At 38.2% G+C, this 24,596-nt stretch overlaps 1 protein-coding gene across 1 annotated transcript in view; it reads right to left on the bottom strand.

The window, feature by feature from the left end:
- The window catches only part of Klp98A (kinesin-like protein 98A), a 471,801-nt gene that overhangs the window by 131,961 nt on the left and 315,244 nt on the right, over positions 1-24,596 (bottom strand). The window contains exons 11-14 of the mRNA XM_067156284.2: positions 21,844-21,913; positions 21,670-21,759; positions 11,459-11,632; positions 11,088-11,204 (exon numbers count right to left, since the gene is read on the bottom strand). Coding sequence (XP_067012385.2) covers positions 11,088-11,204; positions 11,459-11,632; positions 21,670-21,759; positions 21,844-21,913 — 451 coding nt within the window. The remainder of the gene's footprint in view (positions 1-11,087; positions 11,205-11,458; positions 11,633-21,669; positions 21,760-21,843; positions 21,914-24,596) is intronic.

Here is a 24,596-nt window from a genome sequence, read left to right as displayed (position 1 = left end):
GGAATTTAGTCCCGCAGAAGTTCTTTTACGTGTCAGTAAATCTACCGACACGAGGCTGACGTATTTGAGCACCTTCAAATACCACCGGACTGAGCCAGGATCGAACCTGCCAAGTTGGGGTCAGAAGGCCAGCGCCTTAACCGTCTGAGCCGCTCAGCCCGGCTCTAGGTGTTTAAACCAGTTAGATGTCAGAAATGACATAAAACAACAACTTCAAAATTTCAAGATAATATGATGTATAATGAAAGGCCAAAGCATCAAACACATATCTAGTATGCTGTGTCACCTCTGAATGTCAAAACCACCATCAATAAACAAGGCAACAATTTCACACATCCTGAATAGCATTCCCAAGGGTACTATACAATGAGTAGGATGGTTGGTTCCTTTTAATAATTCTTGCATATTGGTTATGGTAGAAGATTGCACTTGAGTCACTTCATTTACCTCATTCCATAAATGCTCAATGTAAATAATTAGTGGGCAATGGGGCCCACCAAAGCAGTGCAAACTCGCCAATATGCTCCTAGAAAACACTCTAAGATAAAACAATTCTTTGCCAATGTTCATCAACCTGTAGGAAATACTGTTTCCCTCAGGAATTATCAATAATATAAAAGAGTGTATGTGGTCACCAACAAGTTGCAAGTATCTGCCAGCATCCAGACATCCATCTACAAGTATTAGGTGAGCCAATGTCAGCAAAACAGTCTGCACATCACTTCACTTTGGACAGATGACATTGAGAGTCCACTGTTTCTTATTGTTATTGTCGCACTTCGAGTCTCCAATCAGTATTCATTCATTCATTCATTCATTCATTCATTCATTCATTTACTTATTTATTTATTTATTTATTTATTTATTTACACTGTTTATGCCCACATTGGAGCACCAAAATCAAACCTTACACAAGAAAGTCTTCACAGAATAAGTTGAGCTTTTAACACTTGACAACTTTTTCCTTTCCCAAAATGTCTTCATTCTGGATGATCTTGCGCATATCATCTTCTGCAGATATAACATACTGCTTACACTGGGATATTTTTAATGATAGCCTTGTGTATTGTTTTTTAGAATCCGTTTCTCTTCTCTATTTTCAATTTGATCTTTAGTTATTTTCAATTCATCTAAATCCATTTGTATTTTTTTAACCATGTGTTTTTTTGTTTTACTACTCCAATCAGTATGGTACAATGTAGATGTTTAAGATGTACATGTATATGTACATGATGCCAAATACAGGCAGCATTTCTAACTCATAGCTGTTAACAGGGAAACTTCATGATAAGATACAATGAATAGCAAGTTCTGTCATGCAATCTGGGATGCTAACATTAAAATCAGCGAAGAAGTATCCCACGTGATAAATCTGTGCAACCCTTATGAATCATCTCCATTTTCCTTTTGTCTGCCTCATTTTACAACCAAAGAGTGCCTTGGTGATTTGTCCATTCACAGTGCACTTGTGACTTTCAAATCCAGTCAATGTTGCAGAATAGGAAATTATTTAATGTTATTGATTTTACATCCTACTAACTACATTTTCATGGTTTTTGGAGGTGCTGATGTGCCAGAAATGTTGCCCTGCAAGAGTTCTTTAAAGTGCCAGTAAATCTAAAGACATGAGGCTGACATAATAGGAAATATTTGCACCTGCTACTTGGGCACCAAGAATCATAACCCATTCAAACTTTTTGCGTTCTTGCCCATAATACTTGCACCACATCCAGTAAAGTTAGAACACAAAGTGAGGAAATGTGCAAGCCTCTAAAATGTGTCAACATACATCATCCATCTGTTCCTACTATGCACATGTATCATTCAGCAGTCATACGTGATTATTTTGGACATTCACTGTATATGATGCCAAATAATTTGGAAATCCCTTCTCTTCAACATAAGTAATTCATGACGTTATACATATTTTGAAGAACTTACACAACTGATGTAGTAAAGTAATATTTGCAGATGTCTCCCACATACAATTTATTCTGATAATGTTAAGACATTCCAGTTCCGTGGTTCAAATCCCGGTCACTCCAAGTGAGATTTGTGCTGGACAAAGTGGAGGTTGGACAGTTTTTTTTCCGGGTACTCCAGTTTTCCCTGTCATCTTACATTCCAGCAACACACTCTAATATCATTTCATTTTATCTGTCATTCATTAATCATTACCCCAGGGGAGTGCGACAGGCTTTGGCAGCCGGCACAATTCCTATCCTTGCCGCTAGATTGGGGCTTCATTCATTCTATTCCTGACCTGGTCGAATGACTGGAAACAGGCTGTGGACTTTCAATGTTAAGACATTCCAAGCAGGATACAGAAATGAATGAAATGGTGTATGGCTTTTAGTGCCAGTAGTATCCAAGGACATGTTTGGCTTGCCAGCACGCTAACCATTTAGCCATGGAGCCGTACCAGGAGACAGAGAACTAGATGAACCGTCTCCCATCTTCTCTTCTAAAGAAAACATTCCAGTGTTTTTCTAACCATGGAATTACATGGAAAGTTCGTTGCCTCATGGGCAGCTTGCTGCGGAGGATGATGGAAGCGCATGGCTGGCACAGTTAAACAGTGTCTGAGGAAGAATGTGGGGAAACAGGAAGCAGACACAAAAGTGCCGTGTACCATCTCATCCAAAATAGAAGCTGCCATCAATTCATGACTTTTGGTTCAAGATGAAAATCGTGATTGCTTGACACCAGTACACTTTCTCCATGGAGGTAAAGTGACGGTCATCCCTACCAGACGAGAACCAAACCAAACATTGCCAACTTACAGAAGCAATTCTGTCTCAGCCAACAACTTGCAGAAGATTTCTGGATGAGATGGACAAAGCAATATATGCTCCTACTATGCATCTATCATTAAGTTTGACAGCCGCACAAAAGAGATATGAAGCTCCGAGTTGGTGACCTAGTCCTTTTGGAAGAGGAGCTATGTCCAAGATAAATGGAGAAGTGGGCTATGTAGACGAGTTATGTTATGAACAAAGTGGTAAAATGTGAACTCTTGTGCTTCAAACTGAAGGTGGAACACATTCAACACCTGATCATCCCCCTGAAGATCGACTAGGATGGGGAGGATGTTGGAGATTCTTAGAGAATGTCATTCCTACTTATATATGCTCGTAGTGAATGTCATGCCCATTGTGCATGATCAAGGACTGAATAAAGAAGTATAATCTTAAACATAACCATGTTTTTACATAGGGGTTGTCTGCAACTGAGAATTAATTCTTTATGAAATAATATAAACTCCTACCAGTCACAAGTTTTATTTAATTATTTACCCCACCAAACATTTCAGAAACTTTGCTCCTGCGGTAGATGATGAAATGGTAAATATTGTTGCTCTACTTGACATATAATTGTTTTCAAAAAATATCACATTATTGAATTTAAGAATAGGAACCCAACATAAATGTTATAAATTCATATTGTATAAAGCTCCTACTCTTAAATGTAACCAGCTGACCCAATCCGGCTTCACACAGGTGCCCTTACATATTAAATATCTCCCACTTATACTACGCTACTCTCTATCTGGGGCCAACCAAAATACATTTTCTTTGGAAGTAACACATGACAGGGCCACAGAGTTTACCATGAGAAAATCATTCAACGCCCAGGCCTAGACCTGTAAAATTTAGAGTTTGGCCCTGTGCTTTATTAATGGTCATACTAAAACATACTTTTACTGGAAACTAGAGCCTTTTAAACTAAGATGGTAGGTCGGTGGTCATCATTAGTATTCGAGGGATCAAAACAGTTTCACCAGCTCCACACTCAGTATGGATCGTGCACTCAAGTAGAATTTTTTTTAATGATATCATTAGCAATCTTGTGTCATTGCATAATTTTGGTATGTTTAGGTTGCGAAGCAATAATATAGGGGAACCTTCCTTTAAAATCAGTTTGTGGAGAGTAGTTCCCGGAGGAGTCAAAGAATTTAAAAATTCAGTTGGATTATATCCAGGACAGTATCAACTGAATGGTTTGAATATTCAGCAATGAATTAAGATTCTACCATAGATTACAAAATTATTAGAATCACATGTTCTAATCATATTATGATATTCTTGTGCATGCCTGGTGCGATCTCTGAGCATACGATGTTCTCTGCCAACAGACGTTTCTCTTTGGGACCTATGTCTTTCACAATCTGAGATAACAGTTTCATTCCAGGGAAGTTTCCCTATTTCTCTGCAAAGACTGGTTTGTCCTTAATGGTTTTTTTCAATGTTTTTTCAAAATGGCGCCCGGTAATGACGACGTAGTGTTTTATTCTCCGAGTAAATTAACCGTAAAATGTGACGAAAAGTGCGGAAAATGTCGAAAATTAGTGAAAAATGGAATGTTGTGTGATTCATGTGATCGATGGTGGCATTATAAGTGCGGAAATTGCCCTAGAGACGTAAAAACTAATGAAAATGTTGACTGGATTTGTGAGCAGTGTGTTCGGAATGTTGTTGTTGGGGACGGCGTTGACGAAGCACCGAAAACAGTCGATGAGGAATATAAAAGTGCATTCAAAATTATAAACATTCTAAAAAAGGACAATGAGACTCTTAAAGTTGAAAATCAAGAATTAAAAGAAAGACTGCGATCGCTAGAATTTGGGACGGACCATTCTTCGAGTGATATACCGGTACAAGTAACAAACTCGAGCACGTGGTGTCAAGTAGTTCGTGGATGGCCAGCTAAGAAGAAATCTACAACTGAATTTCCGGAAATAAACATTAGAAATAGGTTTTCTGCCCTAAATAATTTAATCCTGGAAGAAAAAGATCGCGCGCGTGAAACCAAATCATCGCGATCCGCTGCCGTTGCCGTGCCGAGTTTAAAATTTAGGCCTAGAATTCAGATTCAAGACCCAGTTAGGCCTAAATCAGCGAAGGTAGCTGTGTTTGGTGATAGCCAAGGAAGGGGAATTGCGGGAGTGATTAACGACGAGAATATAGCAGCAACCGGAGAAATATATCCAGGAGCTTCTATCAGCAGTGTTCTGCAAAACGTAGAAGCAGCAACTAGGAACTTCGGGAGCGGCGATGCAGTGCTTATCATCGGTGGGACAAACGATGTAGCTCGCGACGACGCCAAGAATGTAAGATCACAACTTAAACATACACTAGGGAAGCTGACCCACACTAACGTTTTTGTAGTGAACGTGCCCCACAGGCATGATTTGAGTAGAGACTCGTGTGTGAACATTGAAGTGGACAAGGTCAATACAGAGATATTGTTAAAATTTGTAAACATTTTCGGAATACTCAGATTATTGAATGCAGCAGTTTTGAGAGATACTGTTATACAAAACATGGCCTCCATCTAAACAATTCAGGTAAACAAAAGATAGCAAATATTGTTCTAGATTTTATTAATCTTAAGATATGTACTGTAAAACAGGCAACTCCCTTGAGTTATAATACTGACCAGGAAAACTAGTAGAAAGAGCCAGCTGTACTTTAAGCTGGCTCAGTCAACTAGAAAAAGAAACTCAGGATAGTAAGGAATTTCAAGTTACCCAATTGCAACAGTCAAGTTTTAGGGAGGAAGGGGGTCTGAGATTGCTCTTGGTAAACTGTCAAAGTGTAGTAAATAAACAATTAAAATTCGGTACATTGTTGGAATCTTATGAGACTGATGTGGTGATAGGAGTGGAATCGTGGTTGAAAGAAGGGGTGGGTAATAGAGAAGTATTTCCAGAAGGGTACACAGTCTATCGTAGAGACCGAGGAGATAAAAAGGGAGGGGGGGGTGTTTATTCTGGTGAAGGAAACTTACTGTTCACATGAATGGTTTACCGATGAAAGGGATGAAATATTAGGGATAAAATTAGTTTGTGATAATATGAAGGAGGTGGGAATTATAGGAACATACAGGCCTGGAAGAGAGGAAAGAGACATGGAAATATTTGAGAAAATAATAGATTATACTCGTAAAAACAATAATAATGATATGGTAATAATTGGGGGAGATCTAAATTTGCCTGAAGTTGAATGGAAAGGAGCTGCAAGTGAAGCCCATGAACAGAAACTGGCAAATAAGTTAATTTGGGAGGGAGGATTTACACAAGTAGTACAAGAACCGACTCGTCTCAATAACTTACTAGATGTATTCTTGGTTAAACCATGGGAAATTGTTGATAAAACTGAGGTAATTGAAGGAATAGGAGACCATAAGGCTGTAATAATGGATGTAGGACTCGTACCAAAAAGGCTTAATAAGAGGGTTACACAAGACAAGAAATTGTACAGAAAAACTAAAGTTGATGAATTTGGGACTTACCTTAAATCACAATTCAGTTGTTGGATAAGTGAAGGGAGTAACGTGGATACACTCTGGGCTAAATTTAAAGGAATTATTTGGGAAGGAGAGAAGAGATTTGTACCTGTTAAGAAGGGTAAAATGACCTCAGACCCTGTTTATTATACAAGGGAAATAAGAAAATTAAAAAGAAAATGTAGAATAGTAAACAGGAAAATCAAAGAAGGTAGGGAGAGTAGAGAAACTAGAAAACAACTGAGGGAACTGAATAGAGTGAAAAAGGAAGCAAAAGAGAATTATATGAATGGCATACTTCAAGAGGGTAATGACCACAAAGGAAAATGGAAAAAGCTGTATTCATATATCAGGAATCAAAAAGGAAAAGGAATCCAAATTCCTACAATGGTGGGAGAAGGGGGTGAACACTATTTAACAGATACTGAGAAAGCAAACCTATTTAGTAGGGAATTTAAAGATTCAGTAGATGATTGTCAAGAGTTGGAAACCAAAAGAGAAGATAGAGAGGGAGAGAGACAGAGGGAAACAAGAAGCTTCTCATTCACAAACGAAGATATTTTCAGAGAAATCCAACTGCTTCAGCAAGGAAAAGCAGCAGGAAGTGATCAAATTACTGGGGAGGTATTAAAGACAATGGGGTGGTACATAGTGCCTTATTTAAAATTTCTCTTTGACTATGTCATAAATAATAGTGTAATACCAAAGGAATGGAAGGAATCTATAATAATACCAATTTATAAAGGAAAGGGTGATAAAAGGAAACCAGAGAACTACAGATCAATCAGCCTGACCAGTATAGTTTGTAAAATTCTGGAGAGTTTAATATCGAAGTACATCAGAGGGATATGTAATCATAAAAATTGGTTCATGAGGAGCCAGTATGGATTTAGAAAGAAATTTTCTTGTGAGGCACAACTGGTGGGATTTCAGCAGGACATATCAGATCAGTTGGATTCAGGAGGTCAGTTAGATTGCATAGCCATAGATCTTTCCAAAGCCTTTGATAGAGTGGAACATGGAATATTATTTAAAAAATTGGAGGGAATAGGATTGGACGTAAGGGTTACACGTTGGATAAAAGCATTTCTAAATTCAAGGGTTCAGAAAGTCAAAGTAGGAAATAATGTTTCTCAGGAAGAGAAAGTTTGGAAGGGAATTGCACAGGGTAGTATAATCGGTCCGTTACTTTTCTTAATATACGCAAATGATTTAGGGAACAATATAACATCAAAAATAAGATTGTATGCAGATGACATAATTGTTTATAGAGAAATAAACAACATTGAGGATTGTTCAGAATTACAAAGGGACCTTGAAAGTATCCAACAATGGGTTGAAGAAAATAATATGTAGGTTAATGGAGGCAAATCAACTGTTACAACTTTTACAAACAGGAGCTTTAAAACTGAATTTGAATATACTTTGGATGAGGTAGTTATCCCAAAAGATGGCAAGTGCAAATACTTAGGTGTGAGATTTGAAAGTAATTTGCACTGGAAGGGTCATATTGATGACATTGTTGGGAAAGCATACAGATCATTACATGTCATAATGAGGCTACTTAAAGGATGCAACAAAGAATTAAAAGAAAAAAGTTACTTGAGTATGGTTCTCCATTATTGGAATATGCAAACAGTGTTTGGGATCCTCACCAAGAATACCTGATAAAAGAAATAGATAGTGTGCAGAGGAAAGCAGCAAGATTTGTAACAGGGGATTTCAGGAGAAAGAGTAGTGTATCAGAAATGTTAAAGGAACTTGGGTGGGAAACTTTAAGTAAGAGAAGGGAGAAAACTAGACTTATAGGATTATATAGAGCCTATACAGGAGAAGAAGCATGGGGAGATATCCGTGAGAGGCTTCAGTTGGAAAATAATTATATCGGCAGGACTGACCACAAATATAAAATTAGAAGGAATTTTAGCAGAAGCGATTGGGGTAAATTTTCATTCATTGGGAAGGGTGTGAAGGAGTGGAACAGTTTACCAGGGGTAGTGTTTGATCCTTTTCCAAAATCTGTACAGATATTCAAGAAGAGAATAAACAGCAACAGAGAAAATAAATGAAGTGTTAGAGGGCATTCGACCAGTGCAGGTTATTGTAAATAAAAAAATGTGTGTGAATAAATTAATTCCATCCCCTGGTCTAAGGAGTTTGGACAGCCAAAGTAGGGGACTGCCTGTAGGGGTGAAGTACAGTGGGGACTTCGAGGGCCCTGGGACCGCTACGGTAGCTATGAAGGCCCTTCAGGAACTCTGAAAAGTGGTGGCAAAAGGGGCTCTGGTTAAGACGCAGCAGGTCGTTATGCTACTTAGGATCCAGAACGGGTAAAAAAAAAAAAAAAAGTAAATAAATAAATGCAATGTAAATATTAATGTTATACCAGTTGTATAGTATCATTTGAAGTAATTCCACATACTGTATATCAGTTGACTATATTTGTAAGTAGTACAGGAGATATAAGTAGAATTTTGTAAACAATATAAATTTATTAAGGATGAGCTGTGTGTTTAATAGAAAAAATTGTTAGCGTAAATTGTATAATATTGTATTATAGGAAAAATTTTCTTCTCTTGTTAATTTATTATTTAGTGCTTGACAATAATGTATTTTAGTGTACCATTTGCCACCGAGGTAGACACCTCATTTGCAAATAAACAGATTTTGATTTGATTTGATGGTCTTCTCTCTCATCATAACTTTCATTATTGCACAGTACGCGTAGTCTTTTAGTATTTGCCGTGTTGTATCCTATACTGGCACGTCGAGGCATGATGAAATCGCAAAGGAAACAAAACCAATGACTTTATCATACTCTATCTATATTATTGTTCAGCTCGACCATTCACTGTACGAGACAAAACTATACGACTTACTTGACACAAAGCATGACTTTCAGTCTCTAAACGGCCTTCTCTTTCATAATAACTTTCATTCCTATATTAGCACAATCAAAAGGAAACAAAACTAACGACTTTATCACAATCTCATACAAAACTCATATGATGCGATCTCGTCTTAAGCAGCGCCAGCGGTCAAATTCTAAACTATACGACTTGCTGCTTGAGATAAACCATGACTTTCAGTCTTATACGCAGTGCCTGCGGGTAATATAGGCAGCACCAATGGAAGTATCGTAGGCAACACCAAGCAGAAAAAGCATATTGCCCAACTTAAAGATGGATGACAGGAAGGGCAGGCTCTGTGACCTAGGCACTGCTGTGAATAGAAAGTAGCGTGCACATCATCTTCGTGGTTTCCATGGTAGTGATGCAAAGACAAACTGAGTGACCGTATTAATTATTTATTAATAAATATATTTCTGTTGACTTTTCAAGAAATGCAAGATTTTTCCTTACTACTGAGACAATTTGGAAGATTTTGGTACAAACCGCACCTTTTAACTCCTCCTGATTTAAGAGCTTGAGTTTTGTAAAACATGCACATTAGCGTTTTATACATAGATAGTATATTCTTCGAAAACAATTGTGTATCAGGTAGAGCAACAATTATACATCACCATTTCACCATCTGACAATGGAGTAAAGTCGCTGAAGAATAAATAATTTAATACAACTTGTGACTGGTAACAGTTTATATTATTTCATGAAGAAGTGTAAGATGTGCTCTTCTATACTCCACGTATCATTAAGTAACCTTCGATATTCTTCCAGAAAAAGAGCCACCACTGCCCAACTGGAAAGATCAGTTGGGAGAGACAGAGATCAAGACAGCATTTTTGTAAGAGGTATATACCAGGCATATACCTAAAACTCTGGTGGAAGGACTGAAGAAGTTGGATGCCAAACACCAACATCTACATAAACATATGTTCAGAAATTTATGGGTTCAAATTCTGGATAAAAATGTAGTATAAATTAAGGTTTATTGTGCTTTGATTTCCTAACATCTGTACAATTACTTGAATATCATTACCATGAAAGTGAAATATATATAAATAAATAAATAAATAAATAAATAAATAAATAAATAAATAAATAAATAAATAAATAAATAAATAAATAAATAAATAAATGAATGAATAAATAAATAAAAAACATAATAACTACTTTTTACAGTTTTCAGACGTGCCATGGTCCCGGAATTTAGTCCTGCAGGAGTTCTTTACGTGCCAGTAAATCTACTGATATGACGCTGACGTATTTGAGTACCTTCAAATACCACCAGACTGAGCTAGGATTGAACCTGCCAAGTTGGGTTCAGAAGGACAGCATCTCAACCATCTGAGCCACTCAGCCCGGCCTATCCTAAACATATTCCCTGCAAATTTCCTACTCATTTCCTACCAATACCATGTTCTCTATCTCAAGACTGTCCAACATTACAGAACTTCCCCTTTTCCTTCCATGCAGCTCTATCATCAACAGAGGAGCCTGGTAATGATTGATATAATAAATCTACTGTGGATATTAGTATTCATACAAGTGCTTTATAATGCACCATACCTATATATTTCTCAAAGTGACTATAAGCAAGTAGCCAAGTATGATAATTAACAATTCGAAGTCGCCCAATAACCTTCATATTCATTTACTGCCATATTTTCTCCTATCTCAATCTTCTTTTTCTTTTTAATGAACAATCTTTTAAGATAAAGTATTTTCCATACTTCTGGTGAGAAGAATGATGTCTTAAAATTCCTATTAATCATGAATACAATATTAAAGAAATAATTATTATTAAATTTATTAATAATTTACAAGTCAAACTGGCTCTCTCATCATATAAAAACAGGTAGTGGTATCTACAGATAGTGAACCAATTTTTCACTTTACCTGGTCTATGGGACTGCATGGAGAACCAAGTTTTCCAAGCACATACTCCTTGAATAGGTGACGCATGCTTTCCAATTGTGTGCGGAGGACTGCAACCTGCTTACCCTCAGAGACAACCTAGCCAGCGTTGGAACATCATGCATATCAGAGAAAGCAAATAAATAAACTATACAGCAGGATGAATATGGTTCAAAATATAGAACTAAAATTAATAATATAAATTATTTTGGAATATTTCAAATTAAAGTTGTACAATAACAGGGGAAAACTAAACATTTAAAAAAAATAACAACAACATTACTACTTATAAATAACTGGAAGAGCATAAGGATACTACAGGTGATGATAAAGAGAATTTGATGCTAAACTACCTGCACCAGCTCTTCATTCCGCTCCAGCTCCAACAGTTCTCGGCGATGTTTCAGTTCCATTTCTCGGCTTCTCAAAGTAGCCAGGCTGTCCTGCTGATGTTTCTCCAACCGTTGCCAATCTTCTGCCAAGCGACGACACTGAGCAGCATACTCAAGTTCCATTTGTTGTCGTTCCTAAATTATACAATTTATTATAGAAAATTTTTGCACATGTTATTTTGTCTTTTATCAAAATGACCACCAATAAGAGAGCTCCTTCATTCCTTGACGGAACACTTCAAGAATGATCCAGACTTCTTGGTTACTTACCAGGAGAAGCCTGAACAAATCACAGTAGGGTGAGCTTGTGAAATTAAGGTGTATGCGACCCACAACAAGCTCTATAAGGCTGAAGTTTAGGACTAAAATTAATAATGCTTTCAGTAAGTATATATCACACTTGCATACAATATTCAGGATTTCCATTAATTTGTTTAAATTGGTTACGCATTTCTGAGTTTAAGGGTTTGGAAATCTCCTATAATATTTTTTTCCTAAAGAATTAAAATGCAAGAATAAGGGATTGTACCATCACTCATGGATGTTACAACTGTCAACTCACTTCTCATTATAATTAACATGTTGAGCATGCATGACCACTGATGACCGGGCGAGTTGGCCGTGCAGTCAGGGGCGGGTGCAGTATGGGGCACGCAGCTGTGAGCTCAGATCCGGGAGATAGTGGGTTCAAACCCCACTGTCAGCAGCCCTGAAGATGGTTTTTCATGATTTCCCATTTTCATACCAGGCAAATGCTGGGGCTGTACCTTAATTAAGGCCACGGCTGCTTCCTTCCCATTCCCAGGCCTTTCCTGTCCCATCGTCGCCATAAGAACTATCTGTGTCTGTGCGACGTAAAGCACAGAGCAAAAAAAAAAAAGAAAGACCACTGATGAGATTTGGTTTCAGCACTGTGCGTTCACCCATGGAAATGTTTTAATGGGTTTTGGCTATAGAGATGGAATCTTTAATCTACTGGAGTTTTAGTGATGAGCTTAGGTCAAGCTGTTTCCACACTTTGAATTGAGAAATGCCATTTTAAGCAAATCAGATGCAACATTCAGTGTTATCTGAGCAATCTAGAGTGCTGGAGTGTCCTGCCATCACTGTCTCGGGCTTCCATGTGTATGCTTACCATCGACAGTGAAGTTGTATGCATCATGAGTAACCACTGCAATATGTGCATCTTCATGGTATGCAGGGGGTGCCCAGTGCTTTTAGTGGCCAGCCAGCTCTCTCAGCCCCATACACAACACCACTGGATGAACTATAGTGTGGTACACTTTTAATTTGGGGTGGATCGGTAAATGCCTATCGCACAGCGCTCCTGAGACTCCTCTCTATTGAAATCATGCTGCATTCATTCTAGCCCGCAATTCCTGATCAATGCCACAGTCATTTTGCAAGCAGGATCATAAATATTAAAAGTAGTTAGTTTTCACTAGATCTTGATCACCGATTGAGGTGGTTGATGTGCTCGGATTAGTTTCTAGATAATCAGCCTTCTTAACATTTAGACGTGAATCGTAGTGGCTTTGGTATTCACTCCATGTTTGAACACAGCCCTGCAGTTCCTCTTTGGTTAGAGCTGCAAGTAGGATGTTGTCAGCACACAGTATGGTTCATGGAACTCTCTCATGCAGGTCACATGAGATGGTATCCAGGACAGTATGATGTACTCCTACTCTCACAAGAAAGCTCCCAAGGCAGTGCACCTTACTCTGCTACAAGTATTCTCATAAAGCATCTGGACCCAAATGATAAGCAGCTATGGCACGTCACGGTCATACGAAGTGTACCAGATGAGCTGATGCTGAACGATAAAATGCTTTCTCTAGATTGTAAGATGGGGATAATTCAACCTAATTAATACTGCTTGTTATAAGTACAATGTATTTATGCTTTAAAATGCACTATTGACAGTATCGGTTATGAGCTGTACTGATATAGAACATGAGATAAAACAACATGTACAAATCATTGGACATTACTTAGTTTAAGAATGTGATTAGAAAGCATGATGAACAGCATTAGTAAAAAGTTAAAATCAATAAAATTTGAATTATGTCTATGGTTCCCTTATAACACCCGTTAAACCTGTTGTAGTTCTGTCTTCTTCATAGTTAAGATGCACTTAAAAGTCCTGGTGTGTTGCTAGTTGAACACTTTGTATCTTGTGTGATACTTATTCCAGTGAGGTGTAGACTTGTCAAATATGGTGCTGAGGTATGTTACTTTTTGTGCTGGCAGGGCTCTCTTAAAGTCAAAATGAGTTAAATGAGTTGGCTAATCTTCAAATTTGCTTGTGAAGATTAATGTCATGTTCTTTTAGTGAAAGTTTTTTTGTTGTTTATTGTATACTTGGAGTAGGTGGAATCATCTATGGGATAGTAGTTGTAGAGTTTAAATGGGGAAAAAAAAGAAAATATTGCGTATGAGAGAACATCTGTTTTGTGTGGTATGAAAGTGGGAGCCGTATGTGTTAGTTCACTCACTCAGTTGAGAAGGCCAGATGCTCTTGCCGTGCTGGAAGCACGTTGTGCACTACTTCTTGTACGGTGAGGGTTAGCGCTGTTGTTGTGGTGCTGGTATCCGAATCCCGCGCACAGCGCGGCTTGTATCCAGTTTTCACCGGCAGAGCTGGTCAGGCAACCAGCTACCCCACGTCACCGCTCGAGACCCTATATAAGCGAGTGGGCCGGGCGAGAAGGCATTCAATCATCCAACAGCTAGCTACAGCTTACTTCAGAAGCACAGAGGATGCTCTGTATAAGGAGCTTACTAAACAAGTGGACTGAAGTTAGCTCGTGAGGTTTCTATCTCTGGACTCGCTGACATCTCTCCAAATTTTACATTCTCAAGTCTTCAGCTCTTGTATGAGCACTTCGACTTTGCAAGTCAGTTATCTATATATATAAAATAAGAGTTTTGTCTGTACATTGCTCAGAATTTGAAAATAATGGTATTTCTGCATCGGTCATGTCCATAGTAACAAGAAAACGCACTTTTTACTTTTCCGTAATTTCTGTCTGTCTGTCTGTCTGTCTGTATGTATGTACACGCATCACGAGAAAACGGTTGAAGAGAATTTAATGAAAATTGGTATGTGAAGTCGGGGGATGAGCCTCTACAATCTAGGCTATAAATCATTTTACTCACGCTGAGTGAAATGGTAGTTTAGGGGAAGGCCTAAAATTGAATTCTCAACTCTTTATGTTATTAGTGGTCTAATGAAAATCGGTATGTGAAGTCGGGGGATGAGCCGCTACAATCTAGGCTATAAATTATTTTACTCACGCTGAGTGAAATGGTAGTTTAGGGAAAGGCCTAAAATTGAATTCTAAACTATTTATGTTATTAGTGGTCGTATTTTAAAGAAAATTGGTATCCAAAGTTGGGGAATAAATTGCTACAATCTAGGCTGTCAATAATTGTATTCACGCTGAGAAAAATGGTAGTTTAGGGGAAGGCCTAAAATGTAATTCTCAAATATTTCTTATTAGAAGTGTAGGCGATGAATGCTAGATAACTAAGGTTATATAGTATTAAATTTCCTATTATTCATGTCTTATACATTGTTAGCGTACTGGCTATGATCACCAAGATGAATTTGAATTTTTGTTACTAAGTCCATATCAGCGCCGAGTAACGAGAAAATGGGTAAACAGTATTTAATGAAAATCGGGATGTAAAGTCGGAGAATAAGAAACTACAGTTTACGGTATAAAATATTTTACAAATCACAGAGTCGAAAGAAAACTAAATGTGTAGGCCTACAATATAGAAAGCTCATAACACTGATCAACAATAACATTACATTGACCATTGTTTGTCGTGATGTGCTTTGTGTCTTCTGTTGCCCCTCATTTCCGGTAGATAGGATTACTGCTGCGTACAGAGTACTTTTTATTTGATTTCCGTCTCACCGACATAGATAGGTTTTATGGCAACGATGGGATAGGAAAGGGCTAGGCGTGACTTAGGCCTTAATTAAGGTACAGGCCCAACATTTGACTGGTGTGAAAGTGGGAAACCACGGAATACCATCTTCAGCGCTGCCGACAATGGGGTTCGAATCCACTATCTCTCGGATGCAAGCTCACAGCTGCGCACCGCTAACCACACGGTCAACTCGCCCAGTCGGACAGAGTATAACAGCCTGCCTGAATATTGATGGGAAGTAGCTGGTGAGTTAGATAACTTTCTTCTTTAGCATGCCATTCCCCTGGTTTATAAATTTTCTGATACTACTGGTACGTAACACACTGGATCATCATAGCATTCGGGCTATTCAATCCCTACTCTGAGGTACTGATTGGAATGAACAGTGTGCATATTTAGCGGTATAATGACAGATGAGTGTTCATGGCAATCTGCGGCCTGGTCATCCCAGCTCTGGAACTTTGGACTATTAGATTGGCACCGCAATCTAACCGCAGCACTGTTCGTTAAAAGTGATAAAACGTGCGGCTTTCCATTTGATCGAGTATTTTATATGATAGCATTGCTTTTAATCGCTACATTCATACTTACGTTTTTGTAATGACCTATGTTGATTTCAGTTAGGAAAACCACAAAGTCAGTCCTTCTGAGAATCCCGTAGCGAAGCACGGGTACATCAGCTAGTACAATATATTTATTTATCACCTACAGGATGTCCCAATTACAGATGATGTAATACAAAATTAAATAAAAAATTAAATTAATAATTAAATTAAATGAAAAATAAATTAAATAATATATATACAAATATACATACGTATATACAAACAGATATAAATCTTCACACGTTCTCTACAGATTATTTACATAATTTACAAAATTATCACGTTCCATCCTTGAGAAGAACTTTCCGAATTGCAGTGGAAGGGTGGTGAAAAATGTCGAGTGACCCTTCCAGCTGATTTATGGTCCTAAGGGCTTGCATGAGCCAGGAATTTTCATGTGCAACCGTCCTACATTTGGGCAGATGGAATGAACATTTCTGCCTTATTCGTCTGCTTGGAACATGAAGTGGGATCAGCCCCAGTATAGCCGAACAGTCCACTTTACTCTTCAAGCATTTAATCGCTAACATTGCGTTTGCACATATTTGGCGTGTTGCCAGCGTATTCATTCCAAGAATGTTTACAAATTCTTCATACCTACTTGAAGAGAGTGGCATGCCCAGGGATCCGAAACTAATCCACTTCATGAACCTTATCTGTACTCTCTCAAGATGGTGTATGTGGCCTTTCTGATACGGGAGCCACACGTCACAACAATACTCGAGACAGGGTCTCACCAGGGAACAAAACAGAGTTTTGACACATGCAACATTACTGAAATCTTTACAATTCCTTTTGACAATCCCCAGGAGTCTGAAAGATTTCTTTATAATACTACAGATGTGTTTCTCAAAACATAAGCCATTCCTGTTACTAAGAATTATACCTAGATCATTGAACTCCTCCACACGAATTAAACTTTCTCCACTGATTTTATATCTGTAAAATACAGGTGTTAATTTCTGAGTAAATGACATGACACCACACTTGAATTTATTCACCTTAAGGGACCACTCGCATATTTGATTCAGATCTTCTTGTAGATAATCACCATCACTGTATTTTTCTATGACTTTGTATAGTTTCAAGTCATCAGTGTACAAGAGACATTCACTGCTCTGAACGACTGTAGTAATAATCATTCAGAAACAAAACAAATAGAAGAGGCCCTGACAGTGATCCCTGTGGGACGCCAGATGAAGGTTCATAGGGGTTAGAGATCAGACCCTCGGACTTGACAAAACATATTCGCTTTGTCAAGTGGCTCCTTAGCTACTCAAAAATATTCCCAGACACTCCATACGCTGACAACTTTCTCAACAAGGCTTCGTGTTGTAAAGAGTCGAAAGCTTTGGAGAAATCAGTATATATCACATCAACCTGTTTACCCTTGTCCAATGCATCTGAAAATGAAGATAAATAAACTGCCAGATTGGTAACAGTTGACCTGCCTTTAACGAATCCATGCTGTGGTGGGTCTATATACTGACTAAAAGAGTCATACAGGTGATTATATATGACTTTCTCTGCCACCTTCGATAAAAGTGAGAGCAGCACTACTGGTCTATAATTATCGAACAACACCTTATCACCTTTCTTAAAGATAGGGATTACGTAGCACTTTTTCCACTCAGCTGGAAAACACCCACACTTAAACGATTTATTTATAATTTCGCATAGTGGAATTGCCAGTTGAGAAGCACATTCACGGAGGACGATGCCAGGTATCTCGTCAGGCCCACATGATTTGTTGATATCCACCGATGACAGGATCCATCTCACTTCTGCCACAGAAGTTTGAATAGACACTGGATCTCCCTCAGTGAGTCTTCATTTAGTTTGTGTACTGGCAATGTGTAAAAATTGTATATATCTCAAGTGTTGTAGTAATCCGTTTATGTAACAAAACCGTCCATTCCATGAAAATTTTTTCTTCAGCAAAAGCTGGATATGAGTTTAATGTGCCAGTGGCACATATTTTGCGATACCGTATCATTGCAATTTTCCTTTAATAAAATTTTGTTTCGTGTGTGTGAAATAACTCTCTTAATACACAACAGCTGTGAGTAGTCGAGGGGGGAGAGGAAGGGGATAGGGGCGGTAATTTGGGTGGGCGGGGGTGTGTCTTATGGGGGACCAGTTGAGTGTTTTTGTTGTTGTTTATTCCTTAGATAATGGCTTTTGAGTAATGAAGTGATTGTGTCATAAAGGACACTCAACCAGTCCCCTGCAAGACATGCCCCCCCCGTCCACCCGCATCAATGCCTCTATCCCCTCCCTCACTCCTCCCTTTCCACCCTCAACTACTCATAGCACTACCCTCGCCATGCAAGGAGCAGTGCACAACATACTTTCAGCAGGGCAATAGCATGTGGCCTTCTCAACTGAGTGAGTACACTAACACACACAGCTCCTACCTCATATCACATATAACAGATGTTCTCTCATATGCATTTTTTTCTTTTTTACATTTAGACTCTACAACTACTACGCCACAGATGTACTCTAAATGTACAATAAACAATAAGAAAACTTTTACTAAAAGAACACGACATCAATCTCCACAAGTAAATTTGAAGATTAGCCAATGCCAGCTTAACTCATTTCAACTTTAAGACAGCCCTGCCAGCACAAAAAGCAACATACCTCAGCACCATATGTAACAAGTCTACACCTCACTGGAATAAGTTTCACACAAGATACGAAGTGTTCAACTAACAACACATCAGGACTTTTAAGTGCATCTTAACTATGAATTAGACAGAACTATAACAGGTATAACGGGCGCTATAAGGGAGCTATGGACATAATTCAAATTTTATTGATTTTAACTTATTATTAATGCTGTTCATTATGCTTTTTAATCACATTCTTAAACTAAGTAATGTCCAGTGATTTGTACATGTTGTTTTATCTCATGTTCTTAATGCAACTGAGGATGATCGATACAGATCGAAACCGATACTGTAAATAGTGTATTTTTAAACATAAATACATTGTACTTTTAACAAGCAGTATTGATTAGGTGGAATTATCCCCATTTTACAGTCGTGAACTTTATCAATACGCATAGGAAAATAATAAACTATAATGCTTTCTCTAGGTTGAGGAATGCCAGGTGTAATGGCTTATTTTCTTCTCAATGTAAATTCAGAAGCATGCATGCCATGAAGATTGCAACAGAAGTACTGACTCCCTTTACAAAATCACACTGGTCGATGCCTATAGAGACCTTGTCTCTCAGGCGCCATTTAAATTTATTTAAAATTAAGAATTTCATCTTAGGTCCATACTGAACTGAGAATAACAGAAAATGAAAATTAAGAAGTCCACCTTTTCAATACAAAATATTTTGTATCATGCTTTTGTATTGAAAAGGTGGACTTTCTAATTTTCATTTTCTGTTATTCTCATTATTTTTTTTTTTTTTGCTAGTTGCTTTACGTCGCACCGACTCAGATAGGTCTTATGGCGACGATGGGACAGGATAGGGCTAGGAGTTGGAAGGAATCGGCCGTGGCCTTAATTAAGGTACAGCCCCAGCATTTGCCTGGTGTGAAAATGGGAAACCACGGAAAACCATTTTCAGGGCTGCCGATAGTGGGGTTCGAACCTACTATCTCCCGAATACTGGATACTGGCCGCAATTAAGCGACTGCAGCTATCGAGCTCGGTTCTGTTATTCTCAGGCGCGGGTCAAGAATCTGCTCATAGATTTTCATCACGTGACACACGAGGCCGACCAGTTGATAGTTTGAACAGTCTACTGGGTCACCTTTGTTTTTAAATATGGGCACTGTTATCAGTGACATAACGTTAGGGCCTGCAAGGCCTGCGATGGAGGCAGGACCAGGGCTTAAGGGCCTGCAGACTTCCGCAGAAAACTAAAGAAATCAATAAATAACTTCAACCAAATGCCACTCTACATGGAAAATGTGACAATATATTGGTAGAAGGGGCCAAAAAAGTTTGTTCTTACAGTGCGTATGTAGAGTAATTGTCAGATGGTTGCATCTGCCTGAAAATTATTCGTATTATGTTGAGTCTAAGACAGCTGTCTCTCGTAACACAAGCAGCGCGTTCTCTCGCAAATATCTGTCAAGTTATTATTAAAGAAACAGTTAAAATTGGTTCAAAAATATATTTTAGACCTAATTATTCCTGTTGATATTTCTTCTACAAAATAATCATTTTGGAAACTAAAACTTACAAAGAAATAGCTACGAAATGTTATGACTCAAAATAGGCTCTGTGAACTCAGCTTCCTCAGCACTGAATGTGTCATGGATATCATCTATGAAATCGTCAATGCCTTTGAATCTTAGGAAGTACGCTGTATGGCCCAATTTCTTTAGAATGAAACGTGAGTACAGCAAAGCTTTAAAGATGTAAAGACTAAAGACAAAAACATACATTTATTTACATCATATTTCAATCCCTTCAAAATGAAACCTGATAATAAAAAAAATAATTAGTTTTGTAGTCTTATAGTAAGACCTGTATTTATATTAAATGGATGTAGATTACATGAGTAACATTTGTGTGTGTTATTAATAGGTTTTGTATAAATTCTTTGAGAGGGCCCAATTTTGTTTCCCATAGGGGGCTCGTATCATATTCGTTACGCCTCTGACCGTTATGCTTGTTGCCCAGTCAGCGGGAGCATGACCATCTACTATGGCCTTGAAGATGCTAGCCAGTCACTTAGCAGTATCATTAAGTTCTTTCAGCTTCCACATAGTAGCTGGTAGATCATCTAGGCCTAGTGCTTTTAAGTTCCTATTACTTCTTATAGTATGGGCAGCTTAATTAGGGGTGATGTGGCTTACTGGTCCAGAGCAAGGCAAGCATTTTGGAATCGATGAATGTGGAAATTCCACGTAATAATTTATTATTCAGATGCATGTAGTAGAAACATTAGGAATTTTGCAGATTCTGTCATATGGTTTATGTATATGTAATCGAATATTTAGTTTAATCTACTCTAATTGAGAGGTCGGTCGATCGATTGTTCCTTGTATGTTCGGATGTGTTCCATTAAGAGTGTTGCAAGAACATTTCCAGAAGTCGATATTTCTAGTCTGCTTGTTGAACAGTATATATATCGAGCTGACAAGCTGAGAGGTCAGTGACAGTGCAGTAAGAGAATGTAGAATGTGGGTTAGAAAGAGTGTTACAGTGAGCTGAGGAGTTGGTTGATATCTGAATTTGTCAGAATTGATTTGAGCGAGAGGGTAGTCAGTCTTGCCTTGTGATGGTAAAGTGAATAATCAATGTGTGGACTTGTTAATATCTGTACTGTCAGAATCGACTGTGTGATAGTGAAGTGAATAACCAGTGTGAGAACTTGTTGATATCTGTACTTGACAAGAATCAACAGTAAATTGCTTCAGTGTGTTTCCCTTACAGTGTACTGTTGTGTATAATTGTGTATAACTGTGTGTTGTTAAGGAATAGACGTAGTGGCAATAAAGTGGTTTTATGCAAGGAAGTGAACATATCTCGTGTGATATTTATTTACACCAAAATAAAATCGCTTTGAGGATGATATTTTGTTCACAATGATCAGTACTATCATCCCTGGGATACCCTGCATACTGATTTAAAATAAATATTTTTACTTGCCTCTTCTAACTCTTTTTGTGCTGCCTCTAAAGCCTCCTTCTTCTCCTGCTGTTGGCGCTCCCAGTCCTGCTCACGTTCCGCCTGCTCCCTCTATACATAAGTACTCTTCATTAGAATATATCACAAAACAGACAATTTAAATGTTGTAATTTTACCGGAGTCAATGTATCTTACCTTAAAGGCTTCCTTCTCCTTTAGTAAAGTAGCTCGCTGCATCTCTAGGCCTTCTCGCTCAGGATCTTCACTGAAAAATAAACGTTATCATTCTCACGCCATTACTATACAGAGGATAGATCAATTGTTTTTAGCAACTGCATATGGAAATTCTAAAATGTGCTGTAAATAAGTTGTGGAACAGTTTATCTTATACAGAATTCCTGTACAAGGTAACAGAACAAGTTAATAAATAGCAGGCACAGCAGTTAGTGCAAAACAATCAACAATCTCCTCCCAATTCACAAATAAGATTCTTCAAATTAAATATATGGCCTAATTACCTTTCAAGATGAAGCAATAATCTGAATTACACAAATTTTAAAAACAAATCCTCTAACCTGTTTAGAAAATCAAATACAATGAACTGTCAATGATTAAAAGTAAAACAAGCACAACAAACTATCCAATGATTAACTGTAAATCCAACACGCTGAACTAGGAGGATTTATGACTAGGCTATCCAAGGCTGTAGCCTAGAAGTCGCAAGTCTGGAGGGTGGGCTATAGAAATGAGGCACTGACAACTCAACTGTTTGATATAAGAAGTTGTTTAAATGCTAAAGTACTATTTTAAACATACCAGCCTATATTTCAATAGGAATATACTTCTATGCAGAAGACTGCAAAGGATGTACAGTTTCTAAACTGCAATAAAGTTCATAGAATACATGGTTAGCAAAATAGTCAATGAGGTGGTGGCTTCCCTGTCACCCGTAGTTTAATAAGTAGGTACCAGCTTACAAGGGTTTATTACTATAGGCGCCCGGTTCCTACATTCTTTCAAAAACCAAACTAGTCTTTCAATCTTTCTGTAAACAATTCTTATTAAGACTTTACATGCATGAGATACAAGGCTAATTGCGCAGTAGTCTTCACACTTGTCAGTTTCTACTTTCTTCTATCATCTATATTAAAATGTTTATTGTGTTTATACAGTTTTCTTCTTATCCTATGCTTACCACGTCAAGAAAAAATAATTCTCAGAAACAGCCCACTCAATGCTATGCTCACCCTCCCATTCTTTGGGAGCTGAGAGGAAATTGATCAGGAAGAACTGGGATTGACGAGGGAGCCCATTTATGATGACAACATTGTTTGAAGATATGGAAACAGCCTTTCGCTTCTTTCATTGACAATCCCTCTGTTCCCATGATCCAGACATAGCGTTTTATCCTTTTGTGTGTTCCTATCCTTGTTCCAAGTTTCTACCTTTGACTCAAATTCTTGAATCTAATCCACATCCTCAAAAGATATCCTGCCTCTATACTTTTTAGTATGATTCAATCAAGCAAACTAAAATGTAATTTGCCAGAATAGATATCATTTCATCATTTACAAATAACCCCCAAACCCCATGGCACTACAGCCCTTGAAGGGCCTTTGCCTACCAAGCAACCGCTGCTCAGCCCGAAGGCCTGCAGATTACGAGGTGTCGTGTGATCAGCACAACAAATCCTCTCGGCTGTTATTTTTGGCTTTCTGGACCGGAATCATTCGCAAATAATTCTTCCATTTTCTAAAAAAAAAATCATGGCACTACAGCCCTAATATGTCTTGGCCTACCAAGCAAGGTGACACAGAGTCAATGTGACGAATTCCCTCGGCTGTTGTTCTTAGTTTTCTAGAATGGGGCCACCATCTCACAATCAGATAGCTCCTCCATTATTATCACGTAGGCTGAGTAACCTCAAACCAACCCTCAGGTCCAGGTAAAAGTCCCTAACCTCACCAGGAACTGAACTCAAGGCCTCTGGGTAGGCGAGAACACTACCCCTAGACTATGGGGCTTGCTCAATTTTCTAACATTAGATGGCAAAATCGTCATGAACATAGGCGTCATTGTTGTAACATCCATTAAGAAATATTATCGTGTGAGAATGAGTGTGCATTACTTGCAAGGAGCCCTGTGTTGCTAAATATGACCTGATGGCAGGTGTAATGCTGAAAAAGAACATGCGAGTTCATGCTTGGTCTTCCACGTTACTACAAGATTCTACAAGTATGTGTCACCCCTAGCTCAAACAGAATTGATTAGTTAATTGTAAGGCCACCCCTGCACATCTGACCAAGCGATGCCTGTTGGTTCCACTAGCAGGATAGAAGGATAGGACGTTGTCCGGAGGTTTCGACACTGAAGCGAGCCAGACATGGTGGGTGGCCCAACGTCATCTTGGTAATTCTTGGAGAAATCTATCTCCTTTGAGAATGCATATATTTAATCATCTGCTCCACAGAACTTCTGCTTGTATTGTAATATAATTTTTTCACGTTGCTTTCCTTTCCCTCCCCTTAAGAGAGTTTTTTCATTTTTATTTTCTTACACATCACGCTGACACACACAGGAAAGGAAGCGGCCATGGCCTTAATTGAGGTACAACCCCAGCACTTGCCTGGTGTAAAAATGAGAAACCACAAAAAACCATCTTCAGGGCTGCCAACAGTGGGGTTCGAACCCACTATCTTCCAAATGCAAGCTCACAGCTGTGCGACCCTAACTGCACAGCCAACTGCTCGGTCAATTTGTAAACTTATAAAATGTAAATTAATTTATTAACAAAAACGTTTCCTTGTAAATCTTTATTGCATATATGTAAAGGTTTACCTATTGGAGGTTAGTCACTTCCCTTTCTGGTGTTTGAATTTTCTATTATGTGCCTTGTTCTACAGCTACGACCTTTTAACAGAAGCACGTATTTTCCTGTTTCTTTAAGT

This window comes from Anabrus simplex, chromosome 1 (assembly GCF_040414725.1).
Source record: "Anabrus simplex isolate iqAnaSimp1 chromosome 1, ASM4041472v1, whole genome shotgun sequence".
Taxonomy (NCBI): Eukaryota; Metazoa; Arthropoda; class Insecta; order Orthoptera; family Tettigoniidae; genus Anabrus; species Anabrus simplex.
Note: the sequence above shows the minus strand (reverse complement) of the source record. Positions and strands in the feature narration are given on the sequence as shown.